Raw genomic sequence first — 17,974 nt, 5'->3', positions numbered from 1 at the left:
GAAGAAAAAGAGCCTTAGCTAATGCTTGAGGCTGAGAGGTAGCAACTAAATATTGTGGGGCTCACCTCTGGACTCAGTATTTGCTTTGGAACCAGACTTATTGACTCTGGTATTTGTCATATTCAGGTACTCACAAATACCAGCTGTTTCACAGTTGGAGATTCTGATGGTATATCTGCATGTTGCAGGGAGAATTTAGACTGCTCAAAATATTTGGCTGTCTGCTCTTGATGAAAATGCATGGTATCTCTGCCTAGAATAATTTCAAGCTTCATCTCTGTCATACAAGCAGCTGCATGGAGCTGTGGTTAGAAGATGAAGAGTGCTTGTGATTGTAGAAACCCCAGAAACTACGGGTGGAAACCAGCATTCAAGAAGGCTGTCAAACTGAAGAATGACTTCTTCCAGGCCTTCCACTGTCCTCCTCTTCAACAGCTGTCTTGAGTGGACAGCTGCCCCATGGAGTAAATCCAGAGTTTGGATTTTACCCACAAGTTATAGCAAGAAATGGAGGAGACTGACAAAACAGTATGAGAACTGGCTGTAGTAATGCAGACATCCCATCAGATCATGAAGGTATGTCTGAGGCAAAGGTCTGGGTTTGATGAGTTAGTCTTGAGTCCAACCTTCAGTAGTAACTGAAATGATTAGATTGTTGGATACAAGAGACTGAGGTCAGGATCCTCAACATGGTGGCTCATATCTGTCTGCATGACAGAGCAAAGAGGTAACTGATCCAAGCAGAACTACAATATATATGGAGCAACCTGTCTTCTAGAAAAGCCAGTGGAGGTGTTTTGGTTATTTGCAAAGAACGTCCTCCTTATGCTCCTGACATGATGGACTGAGAGGAGGCTGCAGGGTAGTCTCAAGTCATGGTGGAGGGATTGCGCCTGTGAGCTGGCATGGGACTGCTCAGGAAGAGCACAGGAAGTTATTGTAGATATTGGGGAAAAGGACATCTGGGCTGCTTTGCTCTTTGGGACCCAAATAAGGAGTTGGAAAGTAGATGGATGATCTGAGGGAGGGATACATTGGAAAACTGCTTTAAACAAACAAGAAGATTCTGATTGGTCTACCGTATGAGAAACACATTTTTTTCTTTTGGAGTTTGAAAGGGAGTTGCCTTGTTGTCTTGCCAAAACAACTGTAATATGGGGTGTTTCAAGAAGTATTAAACAGGGATGTACTGATTGGGTAATTTGGTTATAACAAAAACTGATATTTGACACCTGTCTCTGCTCGTGTTGAGATCTTCCTGCTGGCTTTGTTCCCCTTGACAGCCCAGACATAGACAGTGTAGAGGACCCCGGGCCTCAGGCCAGTTGCACTGTAAGAGGTTCTGCCAGGCCCCACTGGGATTTCCCCACTAGAGCCCTCGGAAGAACTGTAGACTAGTTTGTAGCCATCAGTTTCTGCCTGGACCGGATCCCATGACACACTGAAGCTGGACTCTGTCTCATCTTGGGCTAAGAGATTAGCAGGAGCATCCAGTACTAAGGGAAGATGTTAGTAGATGATATTAATACACTATTGATGCAAACTACATTATATAGATGGGTGACAAATTTATTGAAAACCTCTGTAAAGAGTGGGGAAACACAATGAATACAGATGGGCATAATGGATCAGAGTCTTGAAGTTGTTTAGCTGGTTCATGGTGGCAATACCTTACTTAAGACACTGTATGTTGTTTTTTCCTTTAATTTGTCACCCATCTGTGTATCATTTGATTTGACAGAGAAATATACTAAGTTATTATGAAGTCGAGTACAGGAAAAAGGGTTTCCTTCAAATTTGAAATTAGCTACTCTGACAATTAAGTGCTTTGGATTTGAACAGAAAGTCATAGATCTGAGACCTGTCTCTGCTTGAGTTGAGACCTTCCTGCTGGCTTTGTCCCCCTTGGTGGCCCAGACATAGACAGTGTAGATGACCCCGGGCCTCAGCCCAGTCAGCATGTAAGATGTGCTGTCAGATCCAACTGGGATTTCCTCACTTGAGCCCTCAGAAGAGCTGTAGGTTAGGACGTAGCCATCAATTTCTGCCTCAGTGTGATCCCAGGAAACCCTGAAGCTGGACTCTGTCTCATCATGGGCCAAGACATTAGTAGGGGCATCCAGGTCTGCGTGGGGAGTTTTGGTTAGTACAAACTGCTAAAAGACATCATTACATCAAGTGCAAACATAACAGAAACTACACAGGACTGATGCAAATCTACAGTGTGTAGTTACCTGTTACAGATAACCTGCAGTCAGTTTGTAAGAGGTTAGAAACACTAGAGAGGATGTGAAACTTGGATCAAACTGAGTGGAGGAGGTTTGATGGTTTTTGAGTCTTTTGTTGTTGAAATTTGTTGTTTGTGGTTTATTTTAAAAATTAAATTTAGGTAAATTTAAAACCATTGTTTCACCATGAAATATTTTAATATAAAAAGGCCCTACATATGACAAATTCTGTTTTTAATCCAAGTTTGACATCATATCACATGCTACTGTATGTGAGCAGCGATTCTAAAGCAAGTAAATCATGAGCTGTGTTAATTTCAAAACATGCAAACTACAGCAGCACAAAATAACAGCAAACAATAGATTGTGAAATCAAACTATTGATGTTAAGAAAATCTGAACTGATGTCTTACAATAAGATACAGATATACCTCACAGTCTTTTTCACCAAATGCTGCTGCTGTCAGAATATATCATGTTCAGAGACTTGGTAAGATTCACTCTCTTTCAAGATTAGCACTGGATGTTGCAGGTGTCCATGTAACCTATAACACAGGCTGGTTAATGGCCCTCACATCTATAGAGACACATTCATGTTTGATTTTTCACAAACACCTCAGTCACTTCCATTTCTCATTAAAATAAATTTGTAAAAGTTATTCCTCCCTCTCCACGTTGCTGAGATCCCAAATGTAACACTGCTAATGTTACCAGCCACCAAATTGAGTTTCAAGCCACTTCAGATATTTGCCTCCTGTTGTTTGATGTATGAGTGAGGTTGTAGGAGCTAACGTATCTGCTTTCCTCGTCAAAAGGAACCAGGAAAAATCAGAATATGGATGAAAAAATGATTTAAAAATTGTATATGAAAGAATAAAAATGGAAAAAAAGCATTTGTTATTTTCATCAAACACTGCAACTCGAAGCAGTGATCTGTTTTTACCCGTTTGGCTAAAACTATCAAAAGCTCTTTTGTAGGACAGAGGAAAGACACACACACACACACACACGCGCACCACAACCTATCATACTGTAAAACAGCAGAAGCGAAAAAGCAAAATTTTTAAATTCATCAATTATTGATTATTCCTGGCCATGACGAACACTTACACAGTTGGTCTTTAACAGATGCATCAGCACAAATGTGAGAACTGTTTGTAAATGTCCTTAAAGTTTTAGATCCCTGTGTTCAGCTGAACTCTTAAAATAATCTGGATAAATGCCAGTCAGCACTCAAACCTGCTCTTCTGCTGCCTTTCTTCAGAAACATAAATGCAAGCAGACAGCAACAGCTGCTAACCTTCACAACAGGCGGATTAAGAGACAGCAGAACACAGGAGAAACAAAATAGCTGACTTTGTTGACCAAGCAAGATTGACTCCTCTCAAACGTCTTATGGACATTCAGCCTCGGGCTAAACTAAACTGCCTTTAAATGAGGTGTCCAGCCTAATTATGTTAAATAGCCTTTTTCAGTGAGAGTTCAAGTTTCCCTCTTGGCAGTTAGGTAAAGAGGGGTTAGTATGCTAAGTGTAAAATGTCTTCACTGATGCTTTTTACTTCTTACCACCACAAAGAAGACAGGAAAATTGTGCAGAAAATCCACACACAAAAGGCCACAAGGAAATGATTGGTGCAGTGTACAAAGAGGATATTTGAGGTAAAAGTATTTTGCACAAAGGAGCTTAAAAGAAGCACTTAAAACTCAAAAAATCCCTCCTTTCACAGAGTATAAAGATGAGAGGAAAAAAAACTCTGCTACTTTTTAGATACCTGAGCATCACAGGTCATTGTGCAGACATTAAATAAGTGGATAGAAAGAGGATAAAAATGTTTGTTTTGACAGTGCAGGTTCACCAGTATGTTCAAAAAGATGGGTTAGTAGTTTTTCTTCTGTGTCTTACCTTTGTGGCATTATCAGATGAACTTTTAAACCTACTCTTTCGCCGTTTACCTGTGTATAAGAGGCTTCTGTGTGGGGATACACAGAAGATCAAATCAATTGCTCCTGTAATGAACCCAGGTCCTGTTCAAAGTTTACCTGTCTCAGCTTCTGTTGAACTCTTCCTGCTGACTTTGTCTCCCTTGAAGGCCCAGATGTAGACCGTGTAGAGAACTCCAGGCCTCAAGCCAATCAGCCTGTATGAGGCCCTATCACGGCCCACAGCGATCTCTGAACTGGAGCCCTCGGCAGAGGTGTAGCTCAGCATGTAGCCCTCGATTTCTGCCAGAACTTGATCCCATGAAACTGTTGCGGTGTCCTCTGTCACCTCAGTGGTGACAAGGTTTGTCGGTGCATCAATGTCTAAAGAGGAAACGAGCAAAGAGATAAGAAAGAGCAAGAAACAGCCAGAGGAACTGATATCGTAAGTCATATCAAAATGACCATCATAAAAACAGTTCTGCCATCTGTTGATTGTTTGTCAAGTGTAGGCAACCCTTACTACTTGGTTAAGTGTAGGGAAAGATCCTGGTAATTGTTAAAAGAAATGATTGCTGGTAGGAGAAAAAATGTGAATCCCCACCTCTAGTGTCACTATCTGGGTTTCGCAGTACTTCCGCACTACTACTGTTTGAAGACTTATAATATTCATGACCACAAGAATTTAGGATAACTTAAACCATAGGCCAATTTATGTATTTGAGCAAATGACTAATGCTGCCCTGCAATTTTTGGGGCACTTGCTGAAAGGAATGATGCCGGTTGCATTCTTTAAACTGCATGGGGCAAGGTTAGCATAGTATGACAATAGAATTACAATAGAATAGAATAATGTACAGTATGGATAAAGTGGGTTTGAGTTTGGACTCAGTTGGAACTGCATTGAATTGATGTGAGTGGAAAAAGCAGATGAGTAAAAAAATCAGAACCAGCAACAACAGCATGTGGTAGGTGAGAGAAAGCAATAGTGTGCAGCAATGTTTGGCAAGAAGGAATTACAGAGAACTTTGAAGACATGTCACTGATGTTTTTCTTTTACAATCAGCTGACAGAGAATGTTCGTGGCATGCAAAAACTTTTCCATTGTAAATTTACGCAATCTGGGCAAGTTTGTTATCCAGAGTTTTGTTTTGTACAAACATCAAGGACAACAAATGAACCAAAGAAGAATTTGTACTCTGGCTCAGAGAAAGAGCTCTGTGAAGCTCTTCAAAAGAACATCACAAGCACACAAACCAAGCCGTGGTCTTGTCCTGTCCCCTGAATTCCACAGGAGGACCTGCACAGAGAATAGGACACATGAACAGGACCAAAACACAGAGCCTCTGTTTGTAAAGTCAGTGGGCCTGAGGAATCACAGGAGATATATGGAAGGCGCAGGCGGAGCAGTTGGTGGTTCATGTGTGTGTTAGTCTCTGTGGAGGGAATCTTAATGAAAGTGAAGAGAGCAAGCAACAAAGAGAGGGAGGGAGGCAGAGAATAAAAGAGACAGTCACAGAGGCATAGGAAGACAGACACAGAGGAAGTGAAGGGAAATGTAAAAGCAATCATCATTTAGGATTATTCCTCTGTGGCAGCGGCTCAGCCGAGGTCAGTCTTGTGTCAGTGCATCATGCAAACTGATTGATGATGCATGCAGGAGAAGAAAGGAACTTTGCAACTGTTTAACTCTATATCCCCTCGTTGTCTCTCCTCTCTTCACCTACTGTCACTTTTCTGTCCTTGTGGCTGCACTGCGTGACAGTATGTCATGAGCTAAACCACAGAAAGAATTTATAATAGCTCCATTTTATTAGGGTTGAGTGTTTCCTGAGAGAGATGCCATTCACTAGTCTAAGCACCTTAAGTGAGCAATGTAAGCTCAGAATGCTCACTCAGTAGCTCATTCATGTAGAAACACACATTTGTATAAACACAAAGATTTACAAGAATATAGACTTTCACAATAATACAGCATATAGGCATGCATCTGGATGTTGTCCAAATGGTCCAGGTTCTTTGGTTCCTGCACTGGAAACTTTGAAACGTGCAACATGAAAAGGTGCAATTTAAAAAAAAAAAAAAATCACCCTCAGAACACAGGTTTCCTTCTCCCTCTCTGGTGCTGTATTGTTACCCTCTGAACAAAGAAGTGCTGTTCTTTTTGCTCTTATAGGTTATATAGCTTTGCTGCCTGACAGTTTATATATGCTATTAGATCATTTTTCCAAGCGCTGCTACTATGTAAGGGAGCCCACTTTTGCTCTGAAGTTACAGTCTATGATAGATCGAGTTACCCCAGACGTTCTGCCCCACTAGCTGCGTAGCGACAGTGGCTACCGGTCTACACAACACAAGCTGCGGCTTCGGCCATTTGGAAAACAGCTTATCCATTATGGGTGGCATGTTCAGCAGAGCCATCGACCACAAGGTGCATAGTAACAGGCTTTCATCTTTCATCATTTACAGCCTCACAACTTCACAGCCTCACTGTGCATTAGAAGCCATACATCTTTGTATGTCTGCGAATGGAGCCCAGGGAAAATATGTGTCAATAAGATGTCACTCTTTTAGAAACTGCAGTATGTCATGTGTAACATATGTTTTGAGGTGGAGTCCCCTGGCTACAACAGGCATTTTTTTTATGTTTTCCCTGCAGTCTATATGTACTGTAAACAGCTCATGATTCTTTATGACAGAAATTACGTGTTTATTTGTCCAGACGTACAGCAACACATGATAATGGATGATGTAAAAGCTCCTTTTAGCCATTATAAACCATCCTCCATCCTAATTTTCCACCCACTGTACTAACAAATAAATTTCACAGTTTAGCCAGCAGAGATTCTTCTTATGTCAAATTAAAGATGCATTAATTCAGTCAAATCATCACTAAACATCAACATATTACATCTAAAAATTATGCAAGTCCACATACGGTATGCTGTATGTATGATACTTTGCTGTATTTTAGCCATACTACAGAGACACATGCAATCATGTTCACCCACACTTGAATAGGCTAATAGAGCTCTCTCTCACCACTTCACTGTGATGAGCAGAAAAAGAGCATACAGTCAGTGGGTTTGAGTTTGACCTCTCATGAATCCTTCATGGGTCCACGTTACCTTCTTCGAATGTCCCTTTTCACATTTTCACTTGTCATTTTTCTGGCCTTTACTGTACAGAGCAGGCTCAAAAACGTCTGATGTACAAGCCTGAGCAGACAGGGTACTCCCACTGGACCACATCAGCTGCTATAATATGTCCAGATAACATATCCCAACATTCATCTTCTCTGCCTAAGTCAAGACCATCTGCTTCTGGTTATATGGGCATTGGTGGTGACTTTATTGAATCTAAATCAGCAGTGTGTTGTGTTTATATGCCTTAGACTCTTTTGGCAGGTTAGTGACCATGAAACTTTTGCTCCACACAGACATTCCTTTGATTCTGGTGTTTTCATAAATGTTGGCTGTCATCGAATCATTTTACTTTACACATACATATCGACAGCGTATATGCCACAAGAGCAGAATAATTCCAGCAAACCACAGGCTGAGAGAAGATGATACATGAAGCCACACTGGATGCACATACGGAAATCCAGCTATAGACATTAAATATAGAGATCAATTACTATACATCATACAGCTCACTCCAGTCTTCACACTGAACAAGTTGCAAGGCCATACTGAAATATAAGTTCTTACCTAGCACCACTCAAGTCTTTGAGCTGCGACTGTCATCTTGCAGAGAAAGATTAATGAACAGAAAGATTAATAAATCCTTACTATTACTAATTAACGAACCTAATTTTGTGATTATTTGTCATTTTTTGGTGGGATGTATGTAAATGTAGTACATTACATACATTTATATATATTATATATATGGATGGATAACCGCTGAAGAAACTGAGATGGAGAAAAATAAGAAAGAATGGAAGACAGATGGTAAAAGTGAAGTGAACATGCAGGGAAATCTTTCTACAGTGGAAGAAGTCAGCTATTGCCCCTGAAGACAACGCTCAGTTTCATATAGCAGTAGCTTCACAGTAATGCATTATGTACTGCTACATAATGTCACTGAAATGGCCTCTCTGTGACCCATTATTTTTATATCCTGACTTATTCGTTCTCTTAATTTCCCTATGAATATCAGGATTTCTCCTTATTGTCCCTGCGTTGTACCATTATTCCATGGCACTTACTGTCATCTTTTTGTTTATTACCGTTCCTCTGTTTTCTGTGCATTTTCCATATTTCCTCCTTGTGTTCCTTTTATCTCTTGCCACATATAGCCACGCCAGCTCTAGGCGAACAGCATGTTCGGTGAGATAGTAGGTGACTCCGCTCTCTGTTGCGTCATGTCAGTCATCATGAAACTAACACAACCTCACTAGCAAGCAGAGAAAACTGTGCCCCTCAAACACCTCTAAGCCTTTCCGTTCTACACCTAAAATGAAGGATTGTAGCTACTGGAGTGGAGACAAGCCTCTGTCTGTCTTGTGTAGATTAGCACATTCACACACACCTGCAATTAGGTGGCACACTCACAGAGAAAAAAAGATTAGCAGTGACAGGGGCCCTTGAGTACCTGACTGGCTTCAAAAGAAGAGAGGTGAGTCTTGCAAATACCTAGCTAACTCTGATGACTAAAAACCATTAAATTGGCTGCCTCAGGGTCTAAAAAATGAAGAGCCATCAACATGGAGATTGCTTTTGAACTGCGTAAGCTGAGAACGAAGGTGAAGGAGGAAAGAAAGGAAGGGGAAGAGAGTGAGAAAGGGAGAAAATAACAAAGCACAAATGAGCAGACTAATGGGAGTAACTGAGGATCTGCCGTGCCATTGTGGACCATTTGTCAGTCACTTAAATAATAACTTTAAAGCAACTGAATGTCAAGACCAGCTGTAAAAGAAACTGTAAAATGAATTCCTCCTCATGTCCTAAAATCAGTCCAGGACAGAGTTAGACCAGATACGCAGACCTCAGTGCCACGCTGCTAAAATCCAACATTACCAGATGGACTCTGTAACTCAAGTACCTTCTCACCTCAACCATCAGGGAGCATCTTGTAGTCGTTACAGTGCTCGAATCATGTTTCCCCTCAGTGACCATGCTCACCACAGCCATTAGAAACTGTCCAGATTATTAGACTGTGAATTCCAGCCTTCCATCATTAACCCATAATTGTGCCTCTTGCTGGCTGTATTCATTGTGCTATTATCATTGGCTTGTATGTGGAAGGTAATACCAGGTTGTGTCATACGGTATGGCAGTATTGTGTGTGACAGATTATGTTTTTCCTATTAGCTTCCAACCACTGGTGAATTATAGATGGTTTAACAAGAGCTAAGAGCTTGTCTTTGATGCTGTACTCAATTCAAAACTAAGTGGAATATGGATACCCTTGTTTCTTTAATGTGTTTCACTTCCACAAGTGGGTGATCTATAATTTTAAGTGTTCATTTTAAGTGTCATCCACACTGAGAAACAGTTCGTTGTGGTACAAACGCAGACCATTTTCTTCTTACTGAGAATAACTCAGTAACACATGGCTGCATTAGCTTAAACGACTCATGAATGCTGATGTGTTGACACTGACCTGTGGCACCAGTGACAGAGGACACTTTTCCCTCTTTTGTTCCTCTGACAGCCTGTACTGAGATCAGGTACTCTGTTCCTGGATACAGACCTGCAGAAAGACATATTTATTAAACTCTAAAATGGGAAAGATGTAACAAACTGGACTCTGTGCTATCATAAGGCGCATTGCTTCATTTTAAACCCTAACAAGCCAAAATGGTTGGAAACCATGGCTCTACACTTTACAACTGCATGTTTGTGATATAATGATGAGATATAAATATTATTATTAAATATAATAATATTTAAAGGTATTTATGTTTTATGTTCAAACTGTGTTCACTGTGTTACAAGACCTACCCACAATAGTGTGTTTGGTGCGTGCCTCCTGGCTCCTCTGTACATTTAGCTCCTCTTCCTGTCCTTCTGGGTCAGTGTGTGTGAGCCTGAAGTGATCCACTTCAGCTGCTGGGTTCTTCCAGTCCACCTGGATAGAGACTTCTGTCTGGCCAAGAACTTGGATATCATCAACAGCCGAGACATCTGGGAAGGATACAAGTGTTGGACAAAGTGGAACTGGGTGTACAGACATGAGCCTAAAACTGGAAAGCCTGCATTAAAGCCCCAGTAATCGCAAGCATCTGCCCTGCTCTGCTCCCACATGTCCTTGAGCCAGACAATGAAACCATACCACCCAGAACTGTGACCTTTCTTGGGCGGAGGCCAAACAGGAATTTCCCTTTTAGCCATTTAGAAAACATCACAACCAAACATGATATTAAATTACTTGTATTTTGTACTGTTATAAAAATTAAAGTCACCCCTTGTCAGGAAAAGCGCACACTGAAGTTTGAATGCATGTTTTTTAATTGTAAACATGTACACCAGCAGAGAATGACTCTCAGTGGTTTCGTATATATCGTAAAATGATCATGCAAAAACTGAGTGACAACCAGCCTTGCAAAAAATAATCAATCTCAGATGATGGCACTCTCAAAGTTGTAATGTAACTGCACAGACAGGGTAATAATGTACTTAAATTATTATTTTTCTGATATTTTGACCTACATTTAAGTCAAATCTAACCTATCTCTATAGTCAAAGGTACATCCAGATGGGGGCACTTTTACATACATACATGCTTGTACATACTTTTTCAAAGTTAACTGCTTGCACAGATATGGACCATTTAGTATATTAGCATAGATTTGCAGCATATGGTGAAAAAAGACAGAACAATGTGAACCATCAAAACAAAACAAATGGTACAAAATGAAAACGGTTCACTTTTTTTTTTTTTTTTTTTTAATGTCAGCTATTGTGTTTTCTTAAGGGACAAGAAAAGCATTTGCATAAACCCTCTTTTGAAGTAGATCATCGTTTGAAGTTGAAAACCATGTGACCAGCGAAATGACTGCCTCATGCTGTGTACTCCTCACACAACCGTAAGCCAGATGATGGCGTGCTTTCTCATGCCCATACAGGAATGCGATGCTCTGTGAGGTTTTCTGTGGCTAACCAGGCTAACCGCACATTAGCGTCAAACTTAGTCTCTCCCTCCGTCTGTCTGACTCATTCACGCCCACCAGTCCCGTCTAGTAATCTCTTTCTCCTCACATCTGTGTCCTACCACATCTGTGAGCAAGTTCGATTTCCGTTAAACACATCCGTGGAGACATTTCCTTGTAACTACCTTTAAATTTAATGGTCCACAAACCAGCACTTGATGAAACACTTAGTAATTACAAGCTTCAGTTTGTTCATTGCTTTTTAGCATAGCATGTGTGTAAAAAGACATGAATTTTTATGTTTATGTAGATTTAAGTACCGTAAACATGTGACTGCCAAAGTGATACCAACGAGGGTAACTGTTCAAATTCAAAGTAAATATGAACTGAATTTTGTGGCGACTTGTCACCTCACACCTGTCTAGCCTTTTGCCTTGCACTTGCTTCTTCCTAGTTTCTTAATCTGCAACACTTACTTCTGCTAAACATTTAAGAGCTTGATATTTAAGTGTTTTCTTGTCTCATCACACGTGTATTTACATTTGACCTCTAATGTGACCATTTAATTCAAAGTAAATCTAACTAAATCCCCCAGACCTGCAGGCCATACCTGGCCTCCAGGCCACAAGAATCTTTAATAGGTCACATCTGTACTTGCTCTAAGAAATGACAGACACATTTAAAGGCAACATGTTGCACGCAGCCTTATTTCACTTCAGCACTAATGAAACTCATGAACACTGCAATGTTAGTAATGTTTTTCAGTTCTGATCACAGGTGCTAGTGCTCACCTGTGGTAGCCTCAATCTTGTCTGCTTCACTTTGGATTTCTTTGATGACTGCGTACACCTGGACAATGTAGGTGACCCCAGGAGTCAGTCCTGTGATGAGGTAGGAGTTCTCTGTGTTGGAAATCTGAACCTAAGATAGAAAAAAACATGTTTAAAAAAAGGTGACTCTATGCTTCATCCTTTATTTGACATACCCAGTGATATGAAAAAAAAAACCAACCTACCTGCTCTAGGGCACTCTCATCATCTTTGGGATGATATGTCAAAATGTAATACTCTGCCCCAAGAACGGGCTCCCACTCAACCAGGAGGGAGACGTCAGTCACCCGGACTAACTGCAGACCCTGAGGGCCAAAGACTGAGAGAGAGAGAGGGAGAAGGAAAGAGAGAGAGACAGACAGACAGACAGACAAATAGACAGTGTAAATGTTTTATTATTTAATTGCATCCTTCACTGTTACTTGTTATTAGTCTTTGTGGGGTTTTTTTTTTTAACCCTTACTTAATAAATTTACTTATTAAATGAATTTTCTTTGGTCTTCAGAGGCTTCAAAAGACCATGTCAATGCCATTTACAACATTTCTTAACCTTAACCTGAGTTATCAGCAGTCACTGGCAGTTCAGTATAATATGGAGAACAGTTTGAGTTGATATACTGCAGGTAATACATCTCAATAATCAATCTTTTAGTTTCTGAATTTCAAAGTGATAGTAAAATTCTGACAATAAAGTTATGATGATCTATTAAAAAAACCTCAATCAAAAGCAGGTTGCACAAGTCTTGTCCTATTTGTTTGTTTATTGTCCCAGCACATGTTTTCAAAACTCTGCTGAAATGCATTAAACCCCAACAATGAAAACAGACAATAAAAAAGGCTTTTTATTGTGATGGATTGCTTAACCCAAGCATGTTTCAATTCTCTGAAGTTTAAAGTGTACTAAAATGACAGAAACCAATAGCTTTCTGGAAGCTGAAGCCTTTCTTCTTTTTTACCTGTCTGTCCCTCTTACACCATTGGAGAGAAGTCGTGAACCAGGCGAATGCAACGCACATTTCTAACACAGAGGTTTCTAAGATGGAAATTATTGGGAGAAAATATTGCTTTTCAGTGGTTACACAAGGCCAAAGTGCTTCAGTGGAGATGATGGAAAAAAATACAGTAAAAAGGGATAAGAAGGTATATAACTACGGGGGAGTACAATAACAAAAGAGCAGCCAAAAGACAGAAGACAGCAAGTCAGCAGTGTTGGGGAGTGAGGTTTTCCACAAACAAGCAGAACTTTCTGTGGGTACAATAGAGTGAAATAAATGGTAGATGGTGGTAGATTAAGAGAAGTAAAGCATGGTACACAGAAATGTAAGCATATTTCAAGGGGAAAAATGTGAAGCGGGTGGTGAAGGAGTCAGCCATAACTTTGGCAGGGAAGGAATTCACATCAGGTTCAGACGCTGTTCCACACGGTAAAGACAGGAAGCTTAATGTTTTTCCTCAAATGTAGCAGTCCTTTTCCATCTAGTATCAGTTAGTATCCCCCTGTTGGTACTTGAGGCACGACTATCAACAATCTTCACCCTCGAATTACATTTCAGAACAGCTGGGGTGAATAAATTAACATATTGAGATCGGAAAAAGTGGAACCCAATAGTGATTTGTGTCTTCTTTGATTGCAAATGAGCGAAATACCATTTGAAGAAGGAAAGTATGACTGAAACAACATGTTTCTTGAAAAAATTGTAAATCTGCAGCGAGTGAGCACTCAGGAAGTATCAGTGTTAACGCTGTTCAGGACCAGTGAAATGGCAATTCAATCAACTTCTTTGTTCCTTTGTGTCCTATTATCTTTTATAAATTTCCCATTGATTTATAAATATTTTCAAGTTGAGAATCAAGTTTCTGAGCCAATTCACTTTTGCATAGAACTTGAAAAAGCGATGAAATATGATTTTGAGTCAAGGACAAAATTCAAAGGGTACGTTACGTTGAACACAATCTCTTTAAATGTCTCTTTGAATGAAAGGGAACATTTTTAGACAGTCAGACAGAGTACAATAAGAACATTAAATCCAAAGCGTCTGCACTGTGTTGATATAGCTCTAAAGAAGCTACTATATTCATTATATCCAGATCACTTCATTAGATGTGGTTGCTAAATGTTCCTCTATAATCTGAAAGATTGACAAGAATTCAAGCTAAGAACATATATTCTTTGTTATAGCACCCCTGAGTCTCTAAACCACATTACATCTGCCTTTGATGGTGGAGTTAAAAAGAAATAATATTCAGTTTGTATTAACATCAATCGCATTGGAATGAAACTGCATTATACTGGATGTACAGTGTATCTAAAGCCACACGTTGAGAGTCATGTTGCCGTCATCACCCGAGGAGCAGACTGACATCCATCATCCAGGTGTTGAAATGGCAAGTAGCCACATAAAACAAAGAATGTCTCCACTGTTTTGTTTTTATGCTCCTCTTCTCCTGCTGCTTATTACCATTATTATTACTAACACCTAAAATCAACACAATGTATTTTTTTTTCTTACCTCCCACTTTCCCTTCCTCCCTGACTTTTCCTCTGACACGGTGCCACTATTGATATTGGACTCTATTCAACAGCACCTACACACGAAGCTGCAGATCTGTCTCTAACTATTAGCTGCCTCTGCAGAGCAAAACACAGCTTGAAGAAACTGAATCGCATCAAGGGTTTGACATAGCTGACCTGCTACTGTGAAGACTAAACCATTTACGCTCTGTTCTCGTTTCTAAAACTTTGGTTCTTTTGGTGGATCCACACACAGTAAATGTTAAAAATCTTGTGCTTTGAAGTGTATTCTCTGAACTCTGGGTTAAATGTAGAGGAGGAAATGCCATGGACTGGTATAGACAGACAATGCTATAGAAAGGAGATTATTGTAGAGATTCCTCTGCAATCCAAGAACCGATTATTTTGATAAAGCAAAATCCTCTGTCATTTACCTGCAGCCAAAATCAGCAGTTCTTTAGAACCTGTCACAGTCTCAAAGCTTGAACTCTGTGAATTAAACTGTCCATGCCTGGCTGCTGCTGCTCACCTTTCTGCTCGCCTGCCCTTAAATTGCCATAAAATGCAATTTTATACTCGGCTCCTGAGGCAGTACAGTAATAGTGGTTTGGCAAGCAGTGCACTTAGCGGTAAAGGTGAGGATTCTTCTGTAGGGTTAAATGGGGCTCCCTCAGTAGGAGACTGATGGGTGTTCTTGAATTCCTGCGGTATTATGTGACCTGATGTCATAAGTTGTCTAGAGGTCAAAGCTCCCAGTGGTCACTGGGTCAGCACCCTGAAAGGGCCACATCAGCTGCTATATCTGAAATAACTGTTGGAGAGATGCTTTGAATTCCACAGAAGTGGGTCATCATGATAACTGCCATAACTTCAGGTTCAGCCAGAGACACTTCCATCAATGCACTATTGTGTTGCTTATAGTTAGCAGTTAGATTTAGAGGGGAAGATGTCTCTTTGAGGGAGCTCTTAAACTTCAAGCGGCAAAAAGGACTCTGCTGCTGGTCATGCTAACTAGTACAGGAGAGTCAACAGTACAAAAAGTCAAAACATAAGAAAGGAGATTGGGCTTGTGAAGAAAGCTGAAACAGAAAGTGTTATTAGTATGGTTGGGTTCCAATAGTCAGATTAATTTTGGCAAAAACATTTGCTTAGGTACAATGTGACCAAATCTCTTGTTGGTTCACGTATCTGCCCTCACTCGTTTTGATTCCCAAAGGTAGTTTGGTGGCGGGCTTCTCATTTTAACTGACCCTGAGTTGTTGCCATGAGGTAGCAACAAAGCCAGAAAGACAACTATCAGCTTAAAAAGCCCATCCTGTACATCTCTGTGAATGTGACCGGATATTACTTGTCAGGTGATAGCTGTTCAAACCATGTATGAGCCATAGATGCTGAAACATAAATCAAACAGATGGTAGCAGCTCAACTGATGCAAGAGCAATTGCATTTCTGTAAGTCTTCAGAATTTATTCACCCAGGCCCCAAATGTTTTTACTATATTTTGTGGGAAGGAAATTTATGTGAAGGTGAACTGGGTTTTAGGGGCAAGCATATTTTTTTAATGGTCCCAGAGCTTCTTGTAGCATCTGTGTCCTCTATGAGATACCAATTAATATCACTGCTTAATGTCAGCAGATTCATAGAGGTGACTATATAAAAAGGTCAGATGTGAATCTTAGGTCTCATGGTAAACACAAATCAAACTAAATGCAAGGCTGGGTCATAAAAAAAAATATTTTTCTGCATCCAGAATATATTATTTGCCTATGAAAAAAATCATGGTGGAATGTGCTCCCTCAAACAGAGCATATCGAGAGGTGATTTGGTGGTAGCCAGGTTACCCATGAAAACTTCTGTGAATGATCTGTATTTGGAAGGAGCCAATAGACTGTAAAATACATCACTGCGATAAGTGGATTTGGGGCAGCAAAGTATGTCCACATGAATATTGCACGTCGAGTTCAACTTCATTTTGACCCACGAATTAACGCTATCTTGACAGTGCTGATCCACAAGGAAACAGAGTCAGAGAGTCCAGAATGGAGGAAGCTGTTCAAGCATGTTAGCTGTGCCGCACCCTTTTATTTAACCCCCCTCTGAGTCTAAACAAAAGAGACAGTAGTGGTTGCAGATTGTTAGGCGACTAACTGACAGTTAGCAGCTCAATGCTTTTTAAATCAATTTGCCAACTGACAGTTGCCAAACTTTATCCCTCCCTTTTATAACTGTTTACTGAAGTGCACAGTACAGAGAAAATGGATGAGTGGATAGCTTGGAAAGCTGTTGTTACTGACTGGTGCAAGCATGTTGTCTTGCTGGTGTATTGGCCATTACCTTGCCAGCTACAGTAGTTCACCAATGAGCGATGTGCATAATCTCTAGCTGCTAGCAGTATGTGATGAGCAAATGTGGATGCTGTGCCACTTTCTGGTGTGACCAGGCCTTTAAGCTGAGATGTATCCAACCATTACGCTGTTATGCATAAAATTAAAAACTCCATGGCAGTTGTATTATTGAATTGTATTATTATTCGTTTGAATAGCTTACCTAATGAACAGTCCTCCCCATAAAAGCCTACATCACAGATGCATTTGCCGTCCACACACTGGCCGTTACCAATGCAGTCATTAGGACACTTCTGGATGCTGCAGTCCTCGCCGGTGAAGTGTGAGAAACACACGCATTTTCCATCCACACACCGCCCCTTGTCATTGCAGTTGTCTGGACACAGTTGCTGGCTACAGTCATCCCCTGTGTAGCCCTGATGGCACACACACTTCCCATCCACACATCGGCCGTTGTCATTGCACTCGTCTGGGCAGGAGGACACTGAGCAATCTGGGCCCTCCCATCCTGGGTTACAGAGGCAGCTGCAGGTGTCGTGTTGGTAAGTACCATGGCCACTACAGCTTGTGTCCACACCTTGAGAAAGAGGGTGAAAAAGTCACACTCTATATTTGATAGATTGTTTATAGATATAAAACAGAATTGTGGTTTCAAAGGGTTAGGGTAGTCAGTACCTCTTCACCCTATTCCACAACTCTATTGATTAGATTCCTCCACATGTGCAGACTAATAGACTTCCCAGCTTAGCCTCCTAAGCTTTGACGCAGCTTACCTGCAGCACCACCTCTTCCACAACAGCCCTGAGCACACTGGGTCTTTAGGTAGTTGACTTCTTCTTCCAGCCCGTTGACCCTGTACAACAAAGCCTTGAAACTTTCAGATTCCTCACAGTCACACTTGGGCGTCTGGAGCCTGATGTTGTGTCTGAGGATGATGTCGTTTTCTCCATTCATACTGGTCCCTGTCTGTAGACCTACAAAATGAGACAAAATTCCATCTTTTAAGCTCTTTATGTACACAGACATACTCATATTCCTGC

The 17,974-nt window shown here is 40.6% G+C and overlaps 1 protein-coding gene across 4 annotated transcripts in view; it reads right to left on the bottom strand.

The window, feature by feature from the left end:
• The window catches only part of tnn (tenascin N), a 32,844-nt gene that overhangs the window by 8,621 nt on the left and 6,249 nt on the right, over positions 1 to 17,974 (bottom strand). For 2 of the 4 annotated variants that reach the window (XM_041054828.1, XM_041054831.1), the window contains exons 3-11: positions 17,708 to 17,908; positions 17,137 to 17,511; positions 12,263 to 12,396; positions 12,039 to 12,168; positions 10,100 to 10,282; positions 9,759 to 9,848; positions 4,269 to 4,532; positions 1,862 to 2,125; positions 1,233 to 1,496 (exon numbers count right to left, since the gene is read on the bottom strand). In XM_041054828.1, the coding sequence (XP_040910762.1) occupies positions 1,233 to 1,496; positions 1,862 to 2,125; positions 4,269 to 4,532; positions 9,759 to 9,848; positions 10,100 to 10,282; positions 12,039 to 12,168; positions 12,263 to 12,396; positions 17,137 to 17,511; positions 17,708 to 17,908 (1,905 nt within the window). The remainder of the gene's footprint in view (positions 1 to 1,232; positions 1,497 to 1,861; positions 2,126 to 4,268; positions 4,533 to 9,758; positions 9,849 to 10,099; positions 10,283 to 12,038; positions 12,169 to 12,262; positions 12,397 to 17,136; positions 17,512 to 17,707; positions 17,909 to 17,974) is intronic. The other 2 variants (XM_041054829.1, XM_041054832.1) reach the window with 2 other exon arrangements.

Source organism: Toxotes jaculatrix, chromosome 14 (genome assembly GCF_017976425.1).
Source record: "Toxotes jaculatrix isolate fToxJac2 chromosome 14, fToxJac2.pri, whole genome shotgun sequence".
Taxonomy (NCBI): Eukaryota; Metazoa; Chordata; class Actinopteri; family Toxotidae; genus Toxotes; species Toxotes jaculatrix.
The sequence above is the reverse complement of the archived record's forward strand: the minus strand, read 5'-3'. Positions and strand labels throughout refer to the sequence as shown.